At 28.8% G+C, this 21156-nt stretch overlaps 2 protein-coding genes across 2 annotated transcripts in view; one reads left to right on the top strand and one right to left on the bottom strand.

The window, feature by feature from the left end:
• The first annotated feature begins 7495 nt into the window (after nucleotides 1-7495).
• On the top strand, nucleotides 7496-11682 carry LOC113376433 (autophagy protein 5). The gene is made up of 7 exons (XM_026616342.1): nucleotides 7496-7700; nucleotides 9666-9765; nucleotides 9832-9952; nucleotides 10014-10138; nucleotides 10255-10352; nucleotides 11361-11469; nucleotides 11546-11682. The coding sequence occupies exons 1-7, from the start codon at nucleotides 7545-7547 to the stop codon at nucleotides 11659-11661; spliced, it is 825 nt and encodes a 274-aa protein (XP_026472127.1). The 5' UTR covers nucleotides 7496-7544; the 3' UTR covers nucleotides 11662-11682.
• A 6791-nt stretch (nucleotides 11683-18473) lies between these two features.
• Nucleotides 18474-21156, bottom strand: part of LOC113387774 (ras-specific guanine nucleotide-releasing factor 2-like) — a 12326-nt gene continuing 9643 nt past the window's right edge. Inside the window, exons 3-7 of the mRNA XM_026625155.1 lie at nucleotides 20880-20977; nucleotides 20571-20753; nucleotides 20172-20271; nucleotides 18965-19162; nucleotides 18474-18650 (exon numbers count right to left, since the gene is read on the bottom strand). Coding sequence (XP_026480940.1) covers nucleotides 18474-18650; nucleotides 18965-19162; nucleotides 20172-20271; nucleotides 20571-20753; nucleotides 20880-20977 — 756 coding nt within the window. The remainder of the gene's footprint in view (nucleotides 18651-18964; nucleotides 19163-20171; nucleotides 20272-20570; nucleotides 20754-20879; nucleotides 20978-21156) is intronic.

The following is a 21156-nucleotide window of genomic DNA, read 5'->3' as shown; positions in this document are numbered from 1 at the left end:
TGTTAAGGACCACCCTAAAATATATATATATATATGTAGCGACCTGTCAACACACGTCGCATTTTAACTTGACAGATGTTCATTATTTGAAGCTCATCATAGTGTCAGCTCAAAAACAAAAAGTTCAAGTGTCAGATCAGATCTCGTTTTTGTTTGCTCAATGTTCGAAATGCCAAAATTATAATTCTTAACTTTTTTCCTTTTTTTATTATAAATACTGAAATAACATCTACGTTTTTGTAAATGATCTATATAATCACACATAGTGTTATTACTATTGTCATAATAAACAATATTCGTAGTATAGAGAACACGAGTTTCTCACTGTAGCGACCTGTCAACACACGTCGCATTTTAACTTGACAGATGTTCATTATTTGAAGCTCATCATAGTGTCAGCTCAAAAACAAAAAGTTCAAGTGTCAGATCAGATCTCGTTGTTGTTTGCTCAATGTTCGAAATGCCAAAATTATAATTCTTAACTTTTTTCCTTTTTTTATTATAAATACTGAAATAACATCTACGTTTTTGTAAATGATCAATATAATCACACATAGTGTTATTACTATTGTCATAATAAACAATATTCGTAGTATAGAGAACACGAGTTTCTTTAGTAATATGGAGGTGTGGTAGTCCTCCATATTAATACCAATATTGTGCAAATTGTAGTAATAATAAATTCCATAAAATATTATTTATATTTGGTTTATTTTAAGTATGATTAATATCCACGACACTATGTGTTGTCATATTTATCGTTAATAAAATGTGATTGGTATTTTCTTATTTATAATCGAAAAGAAAGGTTTCAAGAATTATACATTTTTGGAAAATTCGACTAGGGAGAAACAAAAACCGTGTCCGATCTGACACTTGAATTTCCTTTTGTTTTTCTCAGTGCTGTCACTATATGGGCCAATCTGTCCAGAGACATGTGATGCGTGTTGACAAGCCGCTATGCGTGTTGGCAACCCGCTACATCACTCCGCCCTAATGAAAAAGATTGTTTCGCATCTCTGAGTGCCATCTTGAACTTCCTTGTAAATTTCTTTTGGTTGAGATTGTGTGATAAATTTTATTTGTTCGTGGCCGTGGCCGTTTTGAATGCCGTGTTGGCTTGTTGAGTTTGTTGATTGCTTACGTGGCCCTTCGCTGGTGAGTTAGCGGTTGAGTAGATGTGGCCCTTCGCTGGTGAGTTAGCGGCTGAGTATATTTGACACTTCGCTGGTGAGTTAGCGGTTGAGTGTATGTGGCCCTTCGCTGGTGAGTTAGCGGTTGATTGTATGTGGCCCTTCGCTGGTGAGTTAGCGGTTGAGTGTATGTGGCGGTTGCCAAATTGTTTGCTGACGCTCCCTGTCCTCTGCCGTGGTGCTTATAATCGACTCATTTTCCAGGATAATGAGGGATTTATTGAGCACGTGTTGTTGTTTTCGATGTGCGTGGCCGGAGTCTCAGTTGTAGGATTAGAATGTTCTTAGAGTTATGGCGGTTGTGAGCCATTTATATTCATTATTTATTTTTAAAAATTCTTTTCTTAATAATTCATGAGACTTCAATTTATTTTTTACTTCTAAATTTGTTACTTCTAAATGTGTCTTGATCTTCTTACCTTCTTTCCTTCTATATGCGTGCTATTAATTCACGTTCGCGGTCACCACTAAAGAAACTCGTGTTCTCTATACTACGAATATTGTTTATTATGACAATAGTAATAACACTATGTGTGATTATATTGATCATTTACAAAAACGTAGATGTTATTTCAGTATTTATAATAAAAAAAGGAAAAAAGTTAAGAATTATAATTTTGGCATTTCGAACATTGAGCAAACAAAAACGAGATCTGATCTGACACTTGAACTTTTTGTTTTTGAGCTGACACTATGATGAGCTTCAAATAATGAACATCTGTCAAGTTAAAATGCGACGTGTGTTGACAGGTCGCTACATATATATATATATATACTACACATATACATAATATATTATTGTCTCTATATCTATAAATTTCAATTTATAAATCAATAATATCCGTATTTGAATATCGATAACAGAAAACGGGTTTTGCGTATTTAAACGGGTTCGCATAATTAACATGCCATGTGTGCCATCCGGGCAGTAAATATTTTATCGTAACCGCATTCAAACATATATTACTATAAATATTTATATATATATATATATATATATATATATAATATATATGTGTGTGTATATCATTTGAGTATAAAAGTCGGGCGTTTCATCAATAAAAATAGTATGAGTTTTTAGAAATTTATTTAAAATCAATACGTTTCGGCTAGCATCTTAGCCTTCATTCAGTGGCAAACAATATAACTTTAAAAATTAGAGCTAAATAAATAATATGTAAGAAATTTCATAGAAAAACAATAATAATACTAAAAAACATTTACAATTTTGTATCCTAATATAACAGATGAAAACATTATTACTCCAAGGTATGAGTATGTGCAAAGTGGTAAAATATATATTTTTTAACATCACAAATGGCAAAACACACAAATAAACATGAATATCTTTTAATAAGTTGTGAAATTATGTATTTACGCTTCGGAGCCTAAGATAGAAATGCCACGTTTTTTCTTGAAGCAGTTCTTAATATATGTTCAAAATTTACGAGAAATTTAAAAAGCGATGGGATCTTGTCATTTTTTTTAAATTTTTACACGCTATTTAGGAACCACGTGTTTGTTTTGTTCAGAGCCGTATTGTCAAATCGTTTGTTTATGACCCCGTCGTTATGCAACTGCAAAAAGAACCCCTCAGCGAATCTTCTTTTAATTACGTTCTCTTCAAATTGTAAAATTTTTGGGTTGAAAAAATCCATGTTATGATTAGATTATTCATATGCTCGGTTAATATAGTTTTGAATTGTTTGGTATTTTTAGAGTTACTTTTATGTTGATGATGCGTTTACTCAGATTTCTACGATATAAAAGAGTTGGCAATTAGAGCAATTAATCTGATATACTAAGTTCCTGGGGCGGTCAGAATTAAACTTAGATTTAATTTGTATGAAAATAGAAGTAAGGGCTATATTGCAGTTGCACACCAACAAAGGCTTTTTCCACGAAATATTGAAACAGCTTTTTGCACGAAAAATACAAATCTTTTACATACGGTAAATAAATGATACCAGTATATGACTCGAGGTCCAAACGGTTTTTATGGTCGGTGAGATCGTCTTGTTTATTGAAAAGGTAGTTGCGCCTGCTATTTATTACTGAGTTAATTATATTTGTAGGGTAAGAGTTATTTATTATATAGTATGCTTATTATCAGGTCAATGTTGGTGTCCCAGAATTTTATATTAGATAGTAGGATGGGGTGGTCTGTTAAATTTATTATTGTTGCTATTTTCATTGTAAGGTGGTGGTATGAGTGGTAATTAGTCGGTGGTCATTTGTTCGTATTAGTCTGATATCTAGGAAGCTAATATAATTCATTATCTCTGACTCCTATAAATTAATAAATTTCTAAAACGCCTCATACTATTTTTATTGATGTAACGCCCGACTTTTAAAATCATATAATATATATATGTATATATATATATATATATATATATATAACTATTTCATCATATATATATATATATATATATATATATATATATTCGCTCATTTGAAAAATAAATATACAATATTAAAATGCCAGTAGGTCATTGTGATAATTCAAAATCGCACAAACAATGGCAAAATCATCTTGATACTTTTAGCAAAAAAACCATCGAATAAAATGCATTTTAAATCAACTTTTGTATTTATATTCTTTAACGTATAATTTACAGTTGCATTCGCACTTGAAGTTGCGAGAAATTTTAGGTCCATGTTCATTAATAGCAGTAAAAATTAATACTGTGTGAAAATTTACAAAGTTATTTATTAACTTTTTCTAATGCCCTAGGGTAAGTCCTAGTAATAGCAAAAAATCAATAATAAATATTCTAATAGATCTTGTATGTTTGTGAACATTTTTGTATATCTTAGAAGAAATTGATGTATGAGTGCGTATGTGACGATTTCGAAAGGCCGGATTTGATTCAATATCGATTCGTATTGATGGGGAGACGCGATGCCGTGCTTTTGGCAGATACAGATTCAGTCATTTTGGAGGTACGCAGAAAAAAGGGTCCAAAAAGTGGTCCTACAAAATTTAAGAGAACTGATCGTTTGATTTGAAAATGAATGATGAAAAAAAATTGTTCGTTTTTGAGAAAGGCAGGTCTACCGTTTGTTAACAAGTAGTTTTTTTCCCAAAATTTAAACGCAGTCGATATATTGAGTTTTTCCAATTTTCGAGTCGAGAAAGTACAAAAAATATAAACTTCTCCTACCGGAAGTTAATAGTTAATATATAATTGCTCCTATCTAAATATTTATATAAAAGTATAATAACTAATTGTATTTGTCAAAGAGCAATTTTTGCTTTAGGTACATCTATTAAAACTGTTTGTAATTATCGACAAAGTTTTAATTAATGCAGGAAGGTATTTGTCACTGAAATAAATTAATTTATTTGAACGTGAATCGAAATGAATTTTAAATGGAATGGTTTTGTTGATATGATTAAAGTGGGATCAAAGAGGTGGTTTTTCAGCATATTACGTATACATACATACATACATACACATATATATATATATATATATATATATAGGAATTAAATAAACAAGATGTATCTCATCCGGGGCAAGTTTAATTTCTTCTTTCTTGAGAATGATTTATGATTTAAAAAAAAAAATCAAACAGTTCAACTAGTTGGTATTGGTGTTTTGCCTTGAGGCAAGTTACATGAACTTCCCGATATGTGTAATTAATCGACCTAATCAATAAAAAATAAATTAATTTATGAGTGACACATAATTGAAAGCGAACAAACACGTTAACTCGGAGTATTTTCTGAAAGCAAATTTTCAAAAACCAATAATTTTTATAATTGAACCAGTTTTCGTAGGACTTTAATGGCTTAGTTTGTTCATTAAGACCAAGTACTCTATCGTTATACCAAGTAAATCGTCTAATTTTAATTTTAACAAACGTCAAAAATACTACTCAATTTCTCAAACCTTGATGAATTTTAAAAATTAAACTACTTGTCGTAAGGCCGTAATATTTCAGTAAGTTCTATCAGACCATGATATATATCGCCAAAAAAGGTTCACAAAAAACGGCTCAATTTTTTTTTCAACAGTTAATTACAAGAAAAAGGCTCTGTAGATTTTCATCTAAAACTAATCGGTATCATTCCCAACTAATATCTTTCGAACAGGTTTTGATTTTTGAAAATCGATTCGGCAGTATCAGCTTAAATGTGCACTAGAAGTGTAACACTTTTTTTTTAATTACAAAGAAACGGTTCGGCAGATCGTCTCACAAAACTGACAAACGATAGTCTTCATTGAGATACATCAAATGGCTTTTAAATTTCTGAAATCGGTTTAGGCGTTTTTGAGAAAAGGTCGATGAAAGGTTTAATTTTGGCAAATGCCAAAAAATGATACTAATTTTTGCAAATTTTGACAAATTTTCAAAGCTCAACAAGTTGTCGTTGGGACGTAATATTTTAGTATGATCTAGAAGACTAGGGTATCTAGCATCAAAAAAAAAATAAAAATTGTCGATTTTTTTTTCAGCACTTTATCACAAGAAAACGGCCCAGCCGATCTCTACCAACAACACTCATCAGCACAATTCCCAATCAATATCTTTCGAACGGTTTTTAAATTTTCAAAATCGATTCAGAACTGCGGGCTAAAACGTCGACGAAAAAATTTTCACTTTTCTGCTATTTACAAAGAAACGGCTTGGCTGATCGTCGCGCAAAATTGATAAACGCTAGTCCTCATCGAGATACATCGAATGGCTTTTAAATTTTTGAAATCGGTTCAGCCATTTTTGAGAAAACATTGATTTACGTCAAAAAATCTGTTCACACACACACACACATACACACATACATACTTTTTCCAAATTTGGTCTCATTCGATTCAGAATGGCTTGAAACGTCGAGACAACATAAAATTAGCGAATCGGATTTTGTGATGAAAACATAAACTTCTTCGGGAAGTTAAGAATCAAATAATTTGAACTAATTGAAAAAGCAACAGATATATTATAATATATTCAATATTTATATCCAAATTAGGTAAAATGCTACAACCATAGATAAGAAAACTTACAACAATTTAAGGGATAACACCATTGTAACATACTATACTAGTTGTGCATGGCATTTTTGAAATATAAAATTATTTTTTCATATTTCAAAAATTTTGAAGTTTTTTTCAAAGCAATCGGGCCGGGAAAATATATCGAAACGCGTACGCGCCGCGTTCTCAGGCGCAAAAATCAACCGATTTAAATGATTCAAAAAACATTCGATTCCTATTGATATGAAGTGCTGATTAATTTTTAGTGAAGACAGGTTTAGCCGTTTCGGAGATATAGGGCAAAAAGTGCCAAAAACGGTAATTCTTTTATGAGAGAACGGGGTACTTGATTTGAATGATTCAAAAAACATTTTACTTGTAATGACGAAATGAATAATTGGTGAAATTTTTGGTAACGCTGGTCTATCGGTTTCGGAGATACAGAGGAAAAAGTAAAAAAAAAGATATTTGGTGGTCAAAAATGAACATAAACTTATGCACATCAAATCATCAGATATTTGATGGAATTTTTAAAAAAGAGTACACTATTTTTTTTGTTACAATTCTGTTGGGTTCCGTACAAAATGTTTTAATTTTTAAAGTTTACTTATACGGTTCAAGCTCAAGCAAATTTCAAAATTTTCAAAAAAAAGTCAATTTTTTTAAAAATATACAAAGTTTTATACTTCAAATATGAATTTTAAATTTACAATTCAGTTTCAAAATGTATATATTTCAAATGCGTTATTCTAATCGTAAAACATATATCCTCAGATGGATTCATTCATTCACCTCTTGCTAATTTAAACTTTCTCAAGCGTTTTGAGCAATAAGATCATCACTATATATTTTATGAACGATAAAATATATTGTGATTATAATTATCTATTTGAAAATGTATAAAACAATTGTTTTAAATCATTGATCAATTTTTATTGATTACTGATTTTTTTTCCTCGAATATATAATTCTGGTATGGAAAGTTCCAGCAATTTTCCTTAAGACACGATGCCAAAAACTGCTAGTTAAATTATTCAAATCCGTTGATCAATGTTCCCGAAATCGTCGACGAAAATTTGTATCCGCACACACACATGCGAACATCCATTTTTGCTAAGGTATGCCAAAATGTTCAGAAACTTTTGAAACGTAAAGATATATATAAAATTTCATTTTATATTTTTTAGGGGAAGTTAAAAGTCATTTCTTGAATAAATTCTTTAATATTTTGCTCCATCTATTCTATTTTGTCACCATCTACTCCATTTTTCTAGTCAAGTTCCACACCAAATAAATTTGACATTTGCCAAGCCCAAGTCAGGCAAATCAAGTGTTAAAATATAAACAAATATATTCAATTTATTTAAATATGGCAAATGATAGGGAAGTGCTAAGTCAAATATGGAATGGACAAATACCAATTTGTTTCAAATTAGATCCTAAAGAAACTGTGGCTTTGCAGACTCCAGACAGTTTCTATTTGATGGTTTCTAGGTTATCTTATTTTCCTTTGGTTACCGATAAGGTTTGTTGAGAAAAGTAATAGATAATGTATTTAATTACTATTAAATTTTATTGCTTGTTAAATGTTCAATCAATTTAGTAATAAAGACGATATTGTTCTGTCCATGATAGTTTTTCATTTATTATTAGGCCTAGGTATTTTATGCTATCCACTTCTTCTAATTTAGTATTCTCCCTAGCTTTTTTTTTTGCTTTATCGATAATAGTTGTATATTATTCTCATCCCTCGTTAATAGTTACTTTCAGTCTTTTGGTCGTTGTCTTCATATACATAGGCAGTTTTGTCTGCGTATAGTGTGTATCTTCCCCTTTAGCCTCTTTAACTTTATTTGTGTATATTAGATATATTGAAAATTCTAATACCGAAACTTTTGGGTTTCCACAGTTTATGCTTATTTTCTAAATTTTGTCCTTACTACCCTTTCTGGCAGGAAATCTTTGATAATGCTCACATACCCTTCACGACTAACTCTATTAGCTTATTAAGTAATATGTTGTGGTAACTTACTGGTACTTATTGTAAGTCAATAAATATAGCAAATGTATGCATATTTTCCTCGAGGATGGAAATATTCAAATCTGTTAGGTCTTAATCTAAATCGAGTTTTTAGATTAATTGTTGAATTGAAATTGATACAAAATGGACATTGTGTTTTTTTTCTCATTTCAATTCAAGTACTCACTTCCATAATTCTGTTCGGTTACTCTCATAAGGCGGTGTTTGGTTTTAAAATCTTTAAAAATTTTGAAATCGAGTTCAAATAAATCCCTTCAATACTAGGGGTCTAATTTTTCTTTTTACTTTATTTTATTAACTTCTTGTAAGGCAAGTTATAGTAATCGCAAAAAAAACGTAAATGAAAATTTTTATACATCTTTACGTTTTTTGAACATTTTGGCATACCTTAGAAAAAATGGATGCATGTGTCTGTGTGTGTGTGTATGCATGTGTGTTTGTGTGTGTGTTTGTGTGTGTGTGCGGATACAAATTTTTGTCCACGATTTCGTGAACACGGTTCAACCGATTTCAATTATTCAAAAAACATTTGATTGCTGTTGTTAAAGAGACGTGATGATTAGTTTTTGGCAAAGGCAGGTCTAGCAGTTTCGAAGATACAAACGGTAACTCAGTTGTTGAGATTTGAGACAAAAAACATTTTACTTGTATTGACAAGGTGAAGAACTGATTAAATTTTCGGGAAGGCAGGTCTAGCGGTTTCGGAGATATAGTAAAAAAAGTAAAAAAAAATGCCATTTGGCAGTCATAAATGATCAATAAACATAGGCACATCAAATTTGAGAGATCTTTGATGTTTTATGCAGATTTTTATAATACGTATAAATTTCATTTACATTTACATGGGTTTCTTAGCATCGTTTGTCCGCGGCGCTTACGCGCTTCTATATTTTGTCTCTATGCAGTTAAAGCTGCATAGAGACAGTTAGTTTCCAAAATATTTCGAAATGGAAAAAACATTTTTTTTCAAAAGGTCTTTTTCAAAAAAATGTAAATTTTTGTCAAAAATTTAAAGTTTCTCAAAAATCTCATTTTTTTCAAAGTAACATTTTTTCAAAAACGTTAATCTTTTTTAAAAAAAATAATTTTTGATATGGAAAGTTCCAGCAATTTGCCTCAAGGCACAATGCCATGCACCACTAGTTAAGATCAAGTTTTACCGAATTAAGTATATAACTTATATCTTATAATAAGTCAGCAATCTTTCTAAATTTTGTGAAATTAGTGGACTATCTATAGTTCAGACTTTTAGAACATGGCTAATAAAATATTCAGACTATAAATTAAAATTATAATACTGTTAAGTGACAATGTTGTATATAAATGCAGACGTTTCAGTAGTTTAAGATTCTATTCCGTAACACCGTGACATATAATTGTATATGTTTAGAGTAAAATTCTCCTTTTTAAATAAAATCAAAGCTTAAATTATTGTAATTTCTGTTACAGATCAGAAAACATTTAATAAAATACATACCAAATGATAAACAAGATGAAGAATTGTGGCTCGAGAGCAATGGAGCACCTGTACGATGGCACTTTCCTATAGGTACAACATTAAAAAGTTAATATATGCATTAAATAATCTTTTATTTAAATTCTAATATTATTTTAGGTTTGTTATTTGATTTACATTGTGCAACAGCTGATAGAAGTGAAGGTTCTGTGATACCATGGCATCTAACCGTACATTTTGGAAATTTTCCAGAAAAAGTTGTATTCAGATGTCCCAATAAGTAAGACGTTGAAATTAAACTTGGAATGTTAGTATTATTGATTAGTAAATATTTTTATTAGGGAAATAGTAGAAGCTCATTTTATGTCAAGTTTAAAAGAGGCAGATGTGCTGAAGCATAGAGGAGCTATAGTATCGAATATGCTTAAGAAAGATCACACTCAACTGTGGTTAGGATTATTAAATAGTAAGTTATTTTGTAATAATAAAAATAATAATAATAATATATATTATATATATATATATATATATATTACAATTGTAAAATACCATTGATTTTTAATATGTTATTTTTGTCTGCAGATAAATTTGATCAATTTTGGGCAGTAAATCGAAGATTAATGGAGACTGTACCAGATCAAGAAGGTTTCAAACACATTCCACTCAGATGTTATTCAGAGGTTTATATAAATAATAATATTAGTAATAATAACATAAGGAGGTATCATTGAATACAAATTTAAAAACATAAACTTCTCCCTTGGGAAGTTAAAAAAAGATAAAATCTCCAATCTAGTGATTCTTCTCTAAAATCTTATAATTTCTGTCATTTCTTGGCCCTCCTTACCCTAAGTAACTATTGAGTTTAAATTTTATGATCTATTTTTTGTTGTTTCTATAATTCAGCAGTATTTGGAAATATATTTACTCCCCATTATCACCGGATAATCTGCAAACATACTTGCAATTTGAATATATGTTTAAAAATTACTGCTTTAATCTACATAAAAACTTAATAGATCATTTAAATGAATACTCAATAGTCCTTTAAGGTAAAAAGACCAAAGAAACGAGAGAAGATATATGATAAAATATAAGATTTTAATTATCAAATCGATTTCTTATAAAAATTCCAAAAAAATTCGAACATTAAAATTTTTTTTCAAAATTTTGGAAAAATTTCAAAATTATAAAAAAAAATCTAATTTAAAAAAAAAAATAAACAAATTTCTTGTAAATATACACATAAAGTTGTTTGTAGAATTCGCTCGTCGCCTCATTTAATAAGCACTTATAAATTTACAGCATGTATTTGTAATAAATAATCTATTTGAAATTATTTAAAATAATTATTGATTGTTTTCATTACTCAAATGTTTAATTACGGTACGGGAAGTTCAAGCAATTTGCCATAAGGCCCGATGCCATGCACCACTAGTTTAAAATCGGTTCAACCGTTTTTGAGAAAACGTTAACGAAAAATCGGCTCACATACATGAAAACATACACATATTTTTTCAAATTTGGTCTCAATTGATTCAGAATGACTTGAAACGTTGAGAAAAAATAAAATTGGCAAATCGGATTTTTTCGAGAAAACAAACAACTCCTTCAGAAAGTTGAAAATTGACTCCTAGACTAGAATGCTCCCTAAATAAAATTTGTTAAATAAATGATCTTATTTTTAGGATGGCTCATATCTGCAAAGGCTCATAACACCTTTTACAAGTGATGGTGTTAAGAAAACAGTGCAAGATTTTTTAAACGAAATAAGTTTAGCCTATGGAAAAACGGCAGGTAATATTTTATTTATAAATTAATATTTTTTTATTTGTTAGAATTATTTTCAATTGGTTGATGGGTCTTTTTCTAGTTGGTTGTCGAACTCATGGAGTGATGGTACCAAATGGAACTCCCTTACAATGGCTTTCAGAACATATGAGCTACCCTGATAACTTTCTGCATTTATGCATGATTTTTGAAGAATAATAATAATAGATAAGGTGAAACATTTTAAATTGTATCATATTAATATATTGCGTACTATAATTTTAAAATAATTAAATAATAATAAATGAATCTTATTCCCGAATTTTTTATATTTTTAATCAATATAGCACTTTTTCAGAAACAAATAAGTGGAAAAAAATATTTCTTACCCCTAATTACATTTATTGACATTTGCTAATTATGAACTTGATAGTTAGTTTGATTGATCACTTTACTAGAGGGTGTCTGAATTTTGGCATCTTCATATTTTCCATAAAACCTGAACGATTGAATAGAAGTATTTGGAAAATAGTAACTCGACACCCTCTATATATTATATTTAACAAACACTTTGTTAAATTATCATAGATTTTGCTTATTTATTTAATTAAATAATACTGATTATTCTTATTCCCTTGTCATTTTCAATCACTAAGTTTTTTATCGAATGATATTTTTAGGTAGTTAAGTTACACAATTTTTTTGAATACTTTACAAGTATTTGAACTCTTTAAAATTGATTGATAAACAAAGGTTCTCAAACTATTAGAGTTCTCATACAGATTGAGGACTACGTTTCTAGATTTACAAATCTTATCAATAGATCGTGATAGTCATCGTGGCATCACTTTTGGAATTAGATATTAAAATTAACAAAAAATATTTAATATTTTTATATTATATTTTGTCGGTTTATTTACCGAAATTTTTGCCACTTTTCGATCTATTAATATGACGTCTTTTATAAATAATTTTTCTATATTAAATATCAATTAATTAACTATTATTATAATTTTTATGTATAATAATTATTTTTTATATTAATTTTTATAATTACATTTAGATTGTCACAGTGTGCTATATGGGTATAGGGCGAGTCGTGTATAAGATATATACATATATGTATATATATATAATATATATATATATATATATATATATATATATATATATATATATATATATATATATATATATATATGTCTATACACGAATTAGGTTAATTCCAACAAAGTTAGAATAAGCCAACTTTATTGGAATAGCATATTATTCTAAAACATTAGTCAAAGATATGTAAAGTGTTCTTTTTCATTTAAATATTTTCAAAAAACGATTGTAACAACTTTTTGTGATATATATAATAGGAAACTACACTAATAATACAATTGATAATCATTTGCCATAAGATAATAATGTACAGTAAAGAATTAGTTTTTGAATAAATAATGGTGGAAGTAATTTCTTTAGGGTTAACCTAATTATTGCAAATTATTTTGTGGAACAATTATTCGGAATTTAATACTTTTAAACCAAAGACTGCGAATTAATTTTTATTTTAAATTTGGACTACTTCAGCAAATATAAAAATCTACTGAAGTAAAATATGTAAGTACTTAGTAGCAAACCCAATATATTAAATAAATGGTCAGAAAATTGGAAAAAGATAACTGCATAATTGTGGCTAAATTATTGACCAAAAAGCTAAAACGAAATAAATATCATTAATTCAATACTAAAATTTAACTCTTAACTGTAGATTAGTCCTTATGTTAGTACATTTACAGGGTGACCAAGACCTTGACTTCAAGCCAAATCGGGGTTACGGTTCCAAAAATGAACAAAATTAATAAAAATTAACCATAAATATCGAAAAATTGTCATAATGTCACTAAATCTCTAGATTGCATTTAAAAGTTCATAATTTCCAAACAACGTAAGATTTTTTTTCTCTAATTTTTTTCAGGGCAGTTAAGGTCAATACTTGTACTTCGTTATGGCTTGACGTTAATTTTTGGGACACCCTGTATATATAATATATATTTTCTTATTTTAAATGCATATATCTATCATAATTTTGAAATTGAGCCGTGCTAAGGCAATTTGTACCCCATTTTAAATTACTTTGCGAGATTTAAGATAGTTAAAAATATAATTGATTTTAATGTCTATAAGTAATTAGGCTTGAATAATTACAAACTAGAAAATACGTGAACAAACAATTTTATCACACATACAATTTGTTTTAAAATAGGTGATTGATAAAATATTTTACATGAGACGTTGGAAGTGATTGAATGGTATTCAAAAATTACGTTATACATATAACGGTCTACAGATTATGTTAATGTAGAGCGCAGACTCAATATAATAATGGAAACTTGTTCGATCAAACATACTTCATCTTTCTCCCTTAGAATCTCATCTCAAAATCAGTATAGTTCAGCTATTATAACAACTATCACCACCGTACCCTGGCACAACCGTACCCAGTATCCTATGTAAAATATAAAAAAAAATCCACAATGACGCGCTTTTTTATTTCTTCTCAAAATAATCTAGCTCTGGCACATATTGAATCTTTTAATAAATATATTTAATAAATAACGGGTAATTTCTTTAATATATAGAATCGTTATCGTTTATATCAAGGACATTTTTTTAAAAATAGAGTAATTTATAAAGGATGTAATTTAATGTGGAGTGTCACAATAATAGATAGTATTACCCAAGGGAAGATCCATGAGCTGAGTTAAACTCCAACTCGATTCAGGGAAGAACAATGTGAGAAATTCCCCATTGCCATTTCACATCGCAGTACTCGCAATAAACTGAACGTATTTTTGATCTATATTTTTAACTTCCCGTAGGACAAGTTATAGAAATCGCAAAATAATCAAAAATGAAATTTTTTGCATATCTTTACGTTTCAAAGGTTTCTGAGCATTTTAGCATACCTCAGAAAAAATGAATGTATATGTGTGTGTGTGCGGATACAAATTTTCGTCGACGGTTTCGGGAACACCGATCAACCGATTTGAATAATTCAAAAAACATTTTACTTGTATTGACAAAATAAAGAATTGATTAAATTTTTGGAGAGGCTGGTCCAGCGGTTATGGACTCTCAATAAAAATAAATTAAAAAAATGTCATTTTGCTGTCAGAAATGATTATGGACATATGTACATCAAATTTTCAGATATTTTATAGGGATTTTAATAATGTGTACACAATTTGTGTAATTTTTTTGGGTTTCGTACCAAGATTTTTAATTTTAAAGTTTATTTATACGGTTCAAACAAATGTTCTCTACATTTTCGACAGAATGGAAAAATAACCGATTTGTATGATTGAAAAATCATTCGGTTCGTACTCGATCGTGAGGCGTTTATGCAAAAGGCAATTTTGCCGTTTCGGAGGCATGGAGCGCAAAGGGTGTAAAAACGAATATGCAGTTTTGAAGAGAACGGATCATCCGATTAGATTAATTCAAAAAACATTGTGCTTGAGTAGACGATGTGCAAAAAATGCATTTACAGAAAATTTATTAATTTTGAAAATTAAAAAAAAAATCAGTTTCAAAAAATTTAAATTTGAGAAATTAAAAAAAATCGATTTTTTACAAAAAATTTGAGAATATTTCTAAATTTTGAAAAAATCGAATATTTTTAAATATTTTCAAATTCTCAAAAAATTTAAAAAATACTCTTTTTTAAATAAAATTCCAAAAAATTTTAAACTTTTAGAAAAATTTCAAAATTTCGAGAAAAATTGTAAATTATCAAAAAATATAAAAAGAAATGAGCAAATTTCTTAAAAACATACACAAAGTCGTTATAGTAGAATACGCTCGACGCCTAATTTAAAAAGCATTTATTAGTTTACAGTATGTATTTATAATAATCTATTTAAAATTGTTCAAAACAATTATTGATTATTTTCATTTCTCGAATTTTTAATTACGCTACGGGAAGTTCTAGCAATTTGCCTTAAGGCACGATGCCATGCGCCCCATAGTCAAATGATAATTTATAACACTATATCTGTGGGATATCTGTTACGCCATGAAACACCATTGAATGGTATTGAGAAACGTATTTAATTCTTGATGATCAATATGTAAGAAAACATATATTTTAAGTATTGGACAATAGAAATATAGCAATAAAAATATGTTCAGCATGGATTCATAAAGCAGTGTTTAACAGAAACTAATATATGGCAATGAAAGTACCATTATCCCATGTAAAACATTTGCACCAATCACATATCTTAAACACCACATTTTTCCACATCCCGATATGCAAATACATAATTAATTTTATGTTATAATAATAACGATCACAAAACATTATTTTTAATATTAATTCTAATATTAATTATATTTATAATAGTCATATGATATTTTCAAGAGGGCCCCTAATAGCGAGCGTTCGTCATAAGGTACGCTTTTGTGTACACTGCGTATAAAAATAGTGTTTTTTTAGTTTGGCTATATTTTATATGTGTAAAGTTTTTGACAGTGTACAAAAGAACACTAGAAAAGTGGATTTAAAGAACAATTTTATTATAATAGTTATAGTTTATGTTAAGAGAAAACCTGAAGCACATGATGAGCATAGTCAACTTGTGATGACCACCCTGTATATTGGGCCCAAAACTTACGTCAAGCCGAAATAGTGTGATAATATTGACTTTAACTGTCCTGGAACAATTCAGAAAAAAAATATATCACCTTGTTTGGTAATTATGAGCTCATGATTTCCAAACAACGTGATATAATTTTGTTTCTAAATTTTTTCAGGACAGTTATGGTCAATATCGGCTTGACGTTAAATTCTAGGACCCCTTGTATGATAAAATGTTTTTCTATCATTCCAGTTATTATTTGATTCCTCAATTTTAATTTTCAATTAAGTTCTAATTTGTTAATAGTCCTGTTTTCGACAGTCAACTTACCAAGATCCTGTTTTCAAATCTTGGATAAATTTAATATTGATGCAGTTTACAAAGCAAAAATATCAAGAGTGGTAATGGATATAATTAGGACCGGCCAAATTATATGGATATGGAAAAAGATACAGGAACACATTGCGATTCTGGTTATATGGATCATTTCAAGAGACTTTACCGAAGAAACCATAACTCGTGTAACTTTCACTATTACATACAGTACATTTCCTTCATTGTAATGTGTATTTGGCGTTTTTTTAGAGTTGATAAATTCATTTTAGATATATATTTTGAAAAACTATTACAACGAAAAAACTCATCGTTTATTGTTTAGATTTTTTCGCCTTTTTTGTAAAAATCGATAATTTTTTTGAAAAAGTTCTTTTTTTCCAGCCTTCTCTATATCTATAATAGGTTTATCAACTCCGCATACACATTTAATTAGCGTTTTTTTTTTCTAATACAACACATAAGTTGATCCAATTAATTTTTTATTAATTGATATATTTTTCCGAAAAACGCAGACAAATCGAAAAAAATCGTCGAAAACGCGTTTTGGTGGTAATATTAGACAGAAATGGGTTTCTCGACACCAGAGTCTCCCCATAGTAGTTATATTTTTTTTGTTCTTACAAAAAAAAATATTGAAAGACTAGCTTGTTCAAAATTCACTTTCAAGCTGTGGTTTCTTCTTCAAAGTTTCTTAAAATGACTTATAGAACCAGAACGCGCTTTTCGTGGACAAAAATTAGACAATATTTCATCCTGTGCCTCAGGTTGTTTCAAAATAAACTCGGTTACACATTAAATTCAAAATTTTGAGCTTTGAACAATATGTTTCAAATTTCTCCTTTTTACAAAAGAGTTATAACAACAATAATTATATTACAATATTTAAAAGTGAGACATCCACATATGAGCATCATACATAATCTCATCTTAAACATATATTTCCGCAACATTTGATAATCATCGCCTTTATTATAACATTATCCTTATAAATAATTATGAATTGATAAAGTCCTTAAATATATTGCAATTATTAATTATCAATATCCTTTCAACAATTATTGTAGAAGCTCGTGAACAATTGAAAACATGCAAAATTTCAACATTTTTAGAGAATAATTCTCATGATTTAAACTAAGCATGCTCTATTGCTTAAATCGTAGTTGTAGATATAAAGTTATGATGAAAATTTTTAAGTAACTTTAAGTCCTACATATCCTTAAAGCAATCTGATTCAAAAGTTTATCTACTGGTGATAAAACTTTGATTATATCACACCTTTGTAGCGTCAATAAATATAGTTACTATACAATTGTATTTTATCATTTGATTCATATACTTGTTAAAGATTATATTCATTTCATTTATATTAGTCTGTCAAAAAGATATGAAGAAAGTACAAATATTTTTGCACCTTTTGCTACATAAACAATATGTTTACGTTTTATTATATAGGATCATCAAATATTAATTTTTGACCAGTCTGGCAGTAATGCCAAAAAAATCCATTTGCTATCAGCGATCGTATTTGTATGTATCATTTTTTTGCCATTTAAATACGATTAGACACGATTTTATGATCAATTTGACGTGGAATTCTAAAACAATCTACAAATTATACTTAGACCCAATATATTAAATTAAATATAATATTGAAAAATATTACAACTAAATATAATATCTTTTCAAATATATATATATATATATATATATATATATATATATTTAATAACCCATAACTTTAATCGTAAGTAGCATCATCCTTACTTTTGCTACTGCAAACTTGTAGATGGTTATCGAAAAAAATTACGTCAAAAATTAAATTTGGCTAAATATTATTTCTTAAATATTTTCTTCTTTAAATTTCTAAAATATCGATCATTGCCTTTTTGTCAGAAATTTTGACAAAAATTACACCAAATTGATAACATTTTTCCTGTTCAGCTGTATCAATTTATTGGTATTGTAGTTAGTACAATTCATTGACCAATTTGCATGCTGTTAGTATGATCAAAGCCAATGTTAATTTCCTACACCATAAGTATTCCAAGAAATCTTACAATTGTCTCCCTAATTAGTGGTTCCCAACCTTGAAGTTCTAGGTTCGATTTGCAGACTCAATCTGTACAATTCGTCATCATCTAAAAGCAATGAGGCATCCAGTAAATAGTTGGTCACTTTTGGAATGTTTTCGATTTTGTATGGTGTTTGCTGAAAGTGGCGAATTTCTCTGATCACATGGGCAATCTGGAAATAGAATTGAGGAAAAATATAAATAAATGATATTTGATGTTACAATTGAACATTGCTGAATTCTAAATTGTAGTTGCATCAAGATTGTTGACCATAGATTTCTCAAAGTATCATATGAGATAGAAAAGAATTTCTAACTAACAATAAAATAAATACTCTGATTGGTAATTGGAAGCCAAAAAACATTAAACCGGTGATTGAACACAGAAATACCTATAAATAAAATGATTTCAATCATAATCCTAAATTTAAAATATCGTCACTATTAAAATCATCAGTAAAACTTTGATATCCATTCAATATTTTACCATTCTCATTTTCGAAAAATTCAGTAACCCATCAGGCGTGAAATCTGGAGTGCCTTCTTCAATAAAACTCAGATCAGTTAAATATAATCCCAAATAAGGTATGCATGGTGGATCACATCTGTGCAAGGCATCTCGCAAAACCCGAAATCTTCCATCAGATGAGACAACTCTTTGCAACTTGGCTATTGTTTGTCGAGTCTGAAAATAAAATATTTAACACAGATAATTAAAATGAATTATGTCACGCAATTGAAGAAAAATTATTTGCTATTGTACAAGATGACATTTAAGATAAAAATAAATACATCATATAACAATTTTGACTAATGTTTATTAGTAATATGGTAACAATCGTGATGCACTCATTCATTAGTGTCAATTGTCATTATACACATTTATATAATAATAAATTATAAATTATATATTTATAATAGCATTAAAAATATTTATAAGATTCAAAAACAATAATGTAATTAAAGTCATACTTCAAATATGACATGATCGGTTTGTCATTGTAATTAGCATTTAGAAATGAACCATTGGAAAAATGAAGTAATTGCTGATTAATAAATTCTTTAATATTTGTTCACACAGTGGATTATATTAAACAACGCCTAAACAAATATTGTTTTTGCAACTTCACTCATCGTGTAATTGTGTTTGAAGAACTTTATGTAATTGAAATTAACATACATTCATTGACTGCTTGTATTTTTTTACTTTTTTGCTGGCGATTTAATCTCATTATTTGAGGAGCTGTAACATCTATCTTGCCTATAAAAATATTTTCCATTTTAATAACTTCAAAGATTTGTAGAAACTACGAATAATATAGAAATAATTTCTGATCAATAAACTTTATGTTTTACTGATTCAGGCATTTTTCATTAAATCAAGATTTATACTACAATGCAACATTAAAATGTTTACTTATTTATGGCGATTTTCTTGTTGATATAGGCATGCAACGTTGATGTTGGTACGCATACAACGTTGATCTCGGTACACATACAACGACAGATTTCTATTCACATACATGACGTCTAATCACAATCGACCCGTATAGAAATGATTTAATCGAGAGCGAATGACGAATCCGTAGAGAAATAATTTCATCGAGAGTAAATGGCACTCGGCCGTTGCATTTGTACGGATTTACACCCTAGTCGCGCGTAAAATGTTTTACTTCAATAATTAAAATTATTACCGTTTTGGAGACTTTTTCCCATGTTTTCTTGAGCCTAAATACAGAACTATTTGTAAAGGCAGCACATACTTGGAGGACTCCGTTGAAGTTGTGCAAACATCTGTAATAAATAATTACAAATATTACAAATAGTTAATAGTAAGTTGTCTTTTACTCTTCTTCTTATCTAATATCTATAGACAAATTTTGTAGAAATATTTTTAAAATTGTATATGACTCGGAACAACATAATGTAAAATACTTCACTAGTATATGGAACCAAAACTGTAAAGAAATTTATTCTAAAAAGTTTCTATTTATATGAATGGTCTTAACTATTTAGAGCCATTTACGGATTCTACTCAAATTATTTCATATTAACAGTGATGTTTATTCAAATAAATTCAAAAATAATCTTACCTTGATATATCAGCAACTGCAGCCCATTTTTCGATTGCTTGAGTTCGTGCTTGCAAGCCAGGTCTTCGAACAATTTCGCTGACAACTAATCTCGAAACATCATTGAATCTTCTGGTCATCAGTAAAATATGTGGAGCCCTTACAGCTTTGTCTGATTTCATCCAGGCTTGTCCCAAAAATTCCCTAAAGGGAAATAACATAGAATATACATACTCAAGGTAGAGTATATTGGGTGTTCTGGCGTATATTTTTTCTAAGAATTTGGATGTGTAGAATATTAGTTCCAGAACTAAATAAATGACTACTTACTCGCTTCTAATTGACATGAAGATCTGATGGTCCAGGTACGTCATTTGCTCTGCTATTTCTAGAGCAGACAATGTTTCAATGCTCTCTTTACTAGGACTCTGAAAATATAATTTATTCAGATTTGTTTCTTCTACATTTAGCAACTCTAATGAATTTCTTAAAATTCGGTCATTTTTTAATTTGGTCAAATAAGAGTCAGCAATTTACTGTCACAAGAACATAAAAAATAAATCCTTCAGATAAAATTTGGAACATACTTAATTGATTTCCATAGATT

This window comes from Ctenocephalides felis, unplaced genomic scaffold, assembly GCF_003426905.1.
Source record: "Ctenocephalides felis isolate EL2017-DRISC unplaced genomic scaffold, ASM342690v1 CF-g0.4_SCAFFOLD_00845, whole genome shotgun sequence".
Taxonomy (NCBI): domain Eukaryota; kingdom Metazoa; phylum Arthropoda; class Insecta; order Siphonaptera; family Pulicidae; genus Ctenocephalides; species Ctenocephalides felis.
This window is presented reverse-complemented; position numbering and strand designations above follow the sequence as displayed.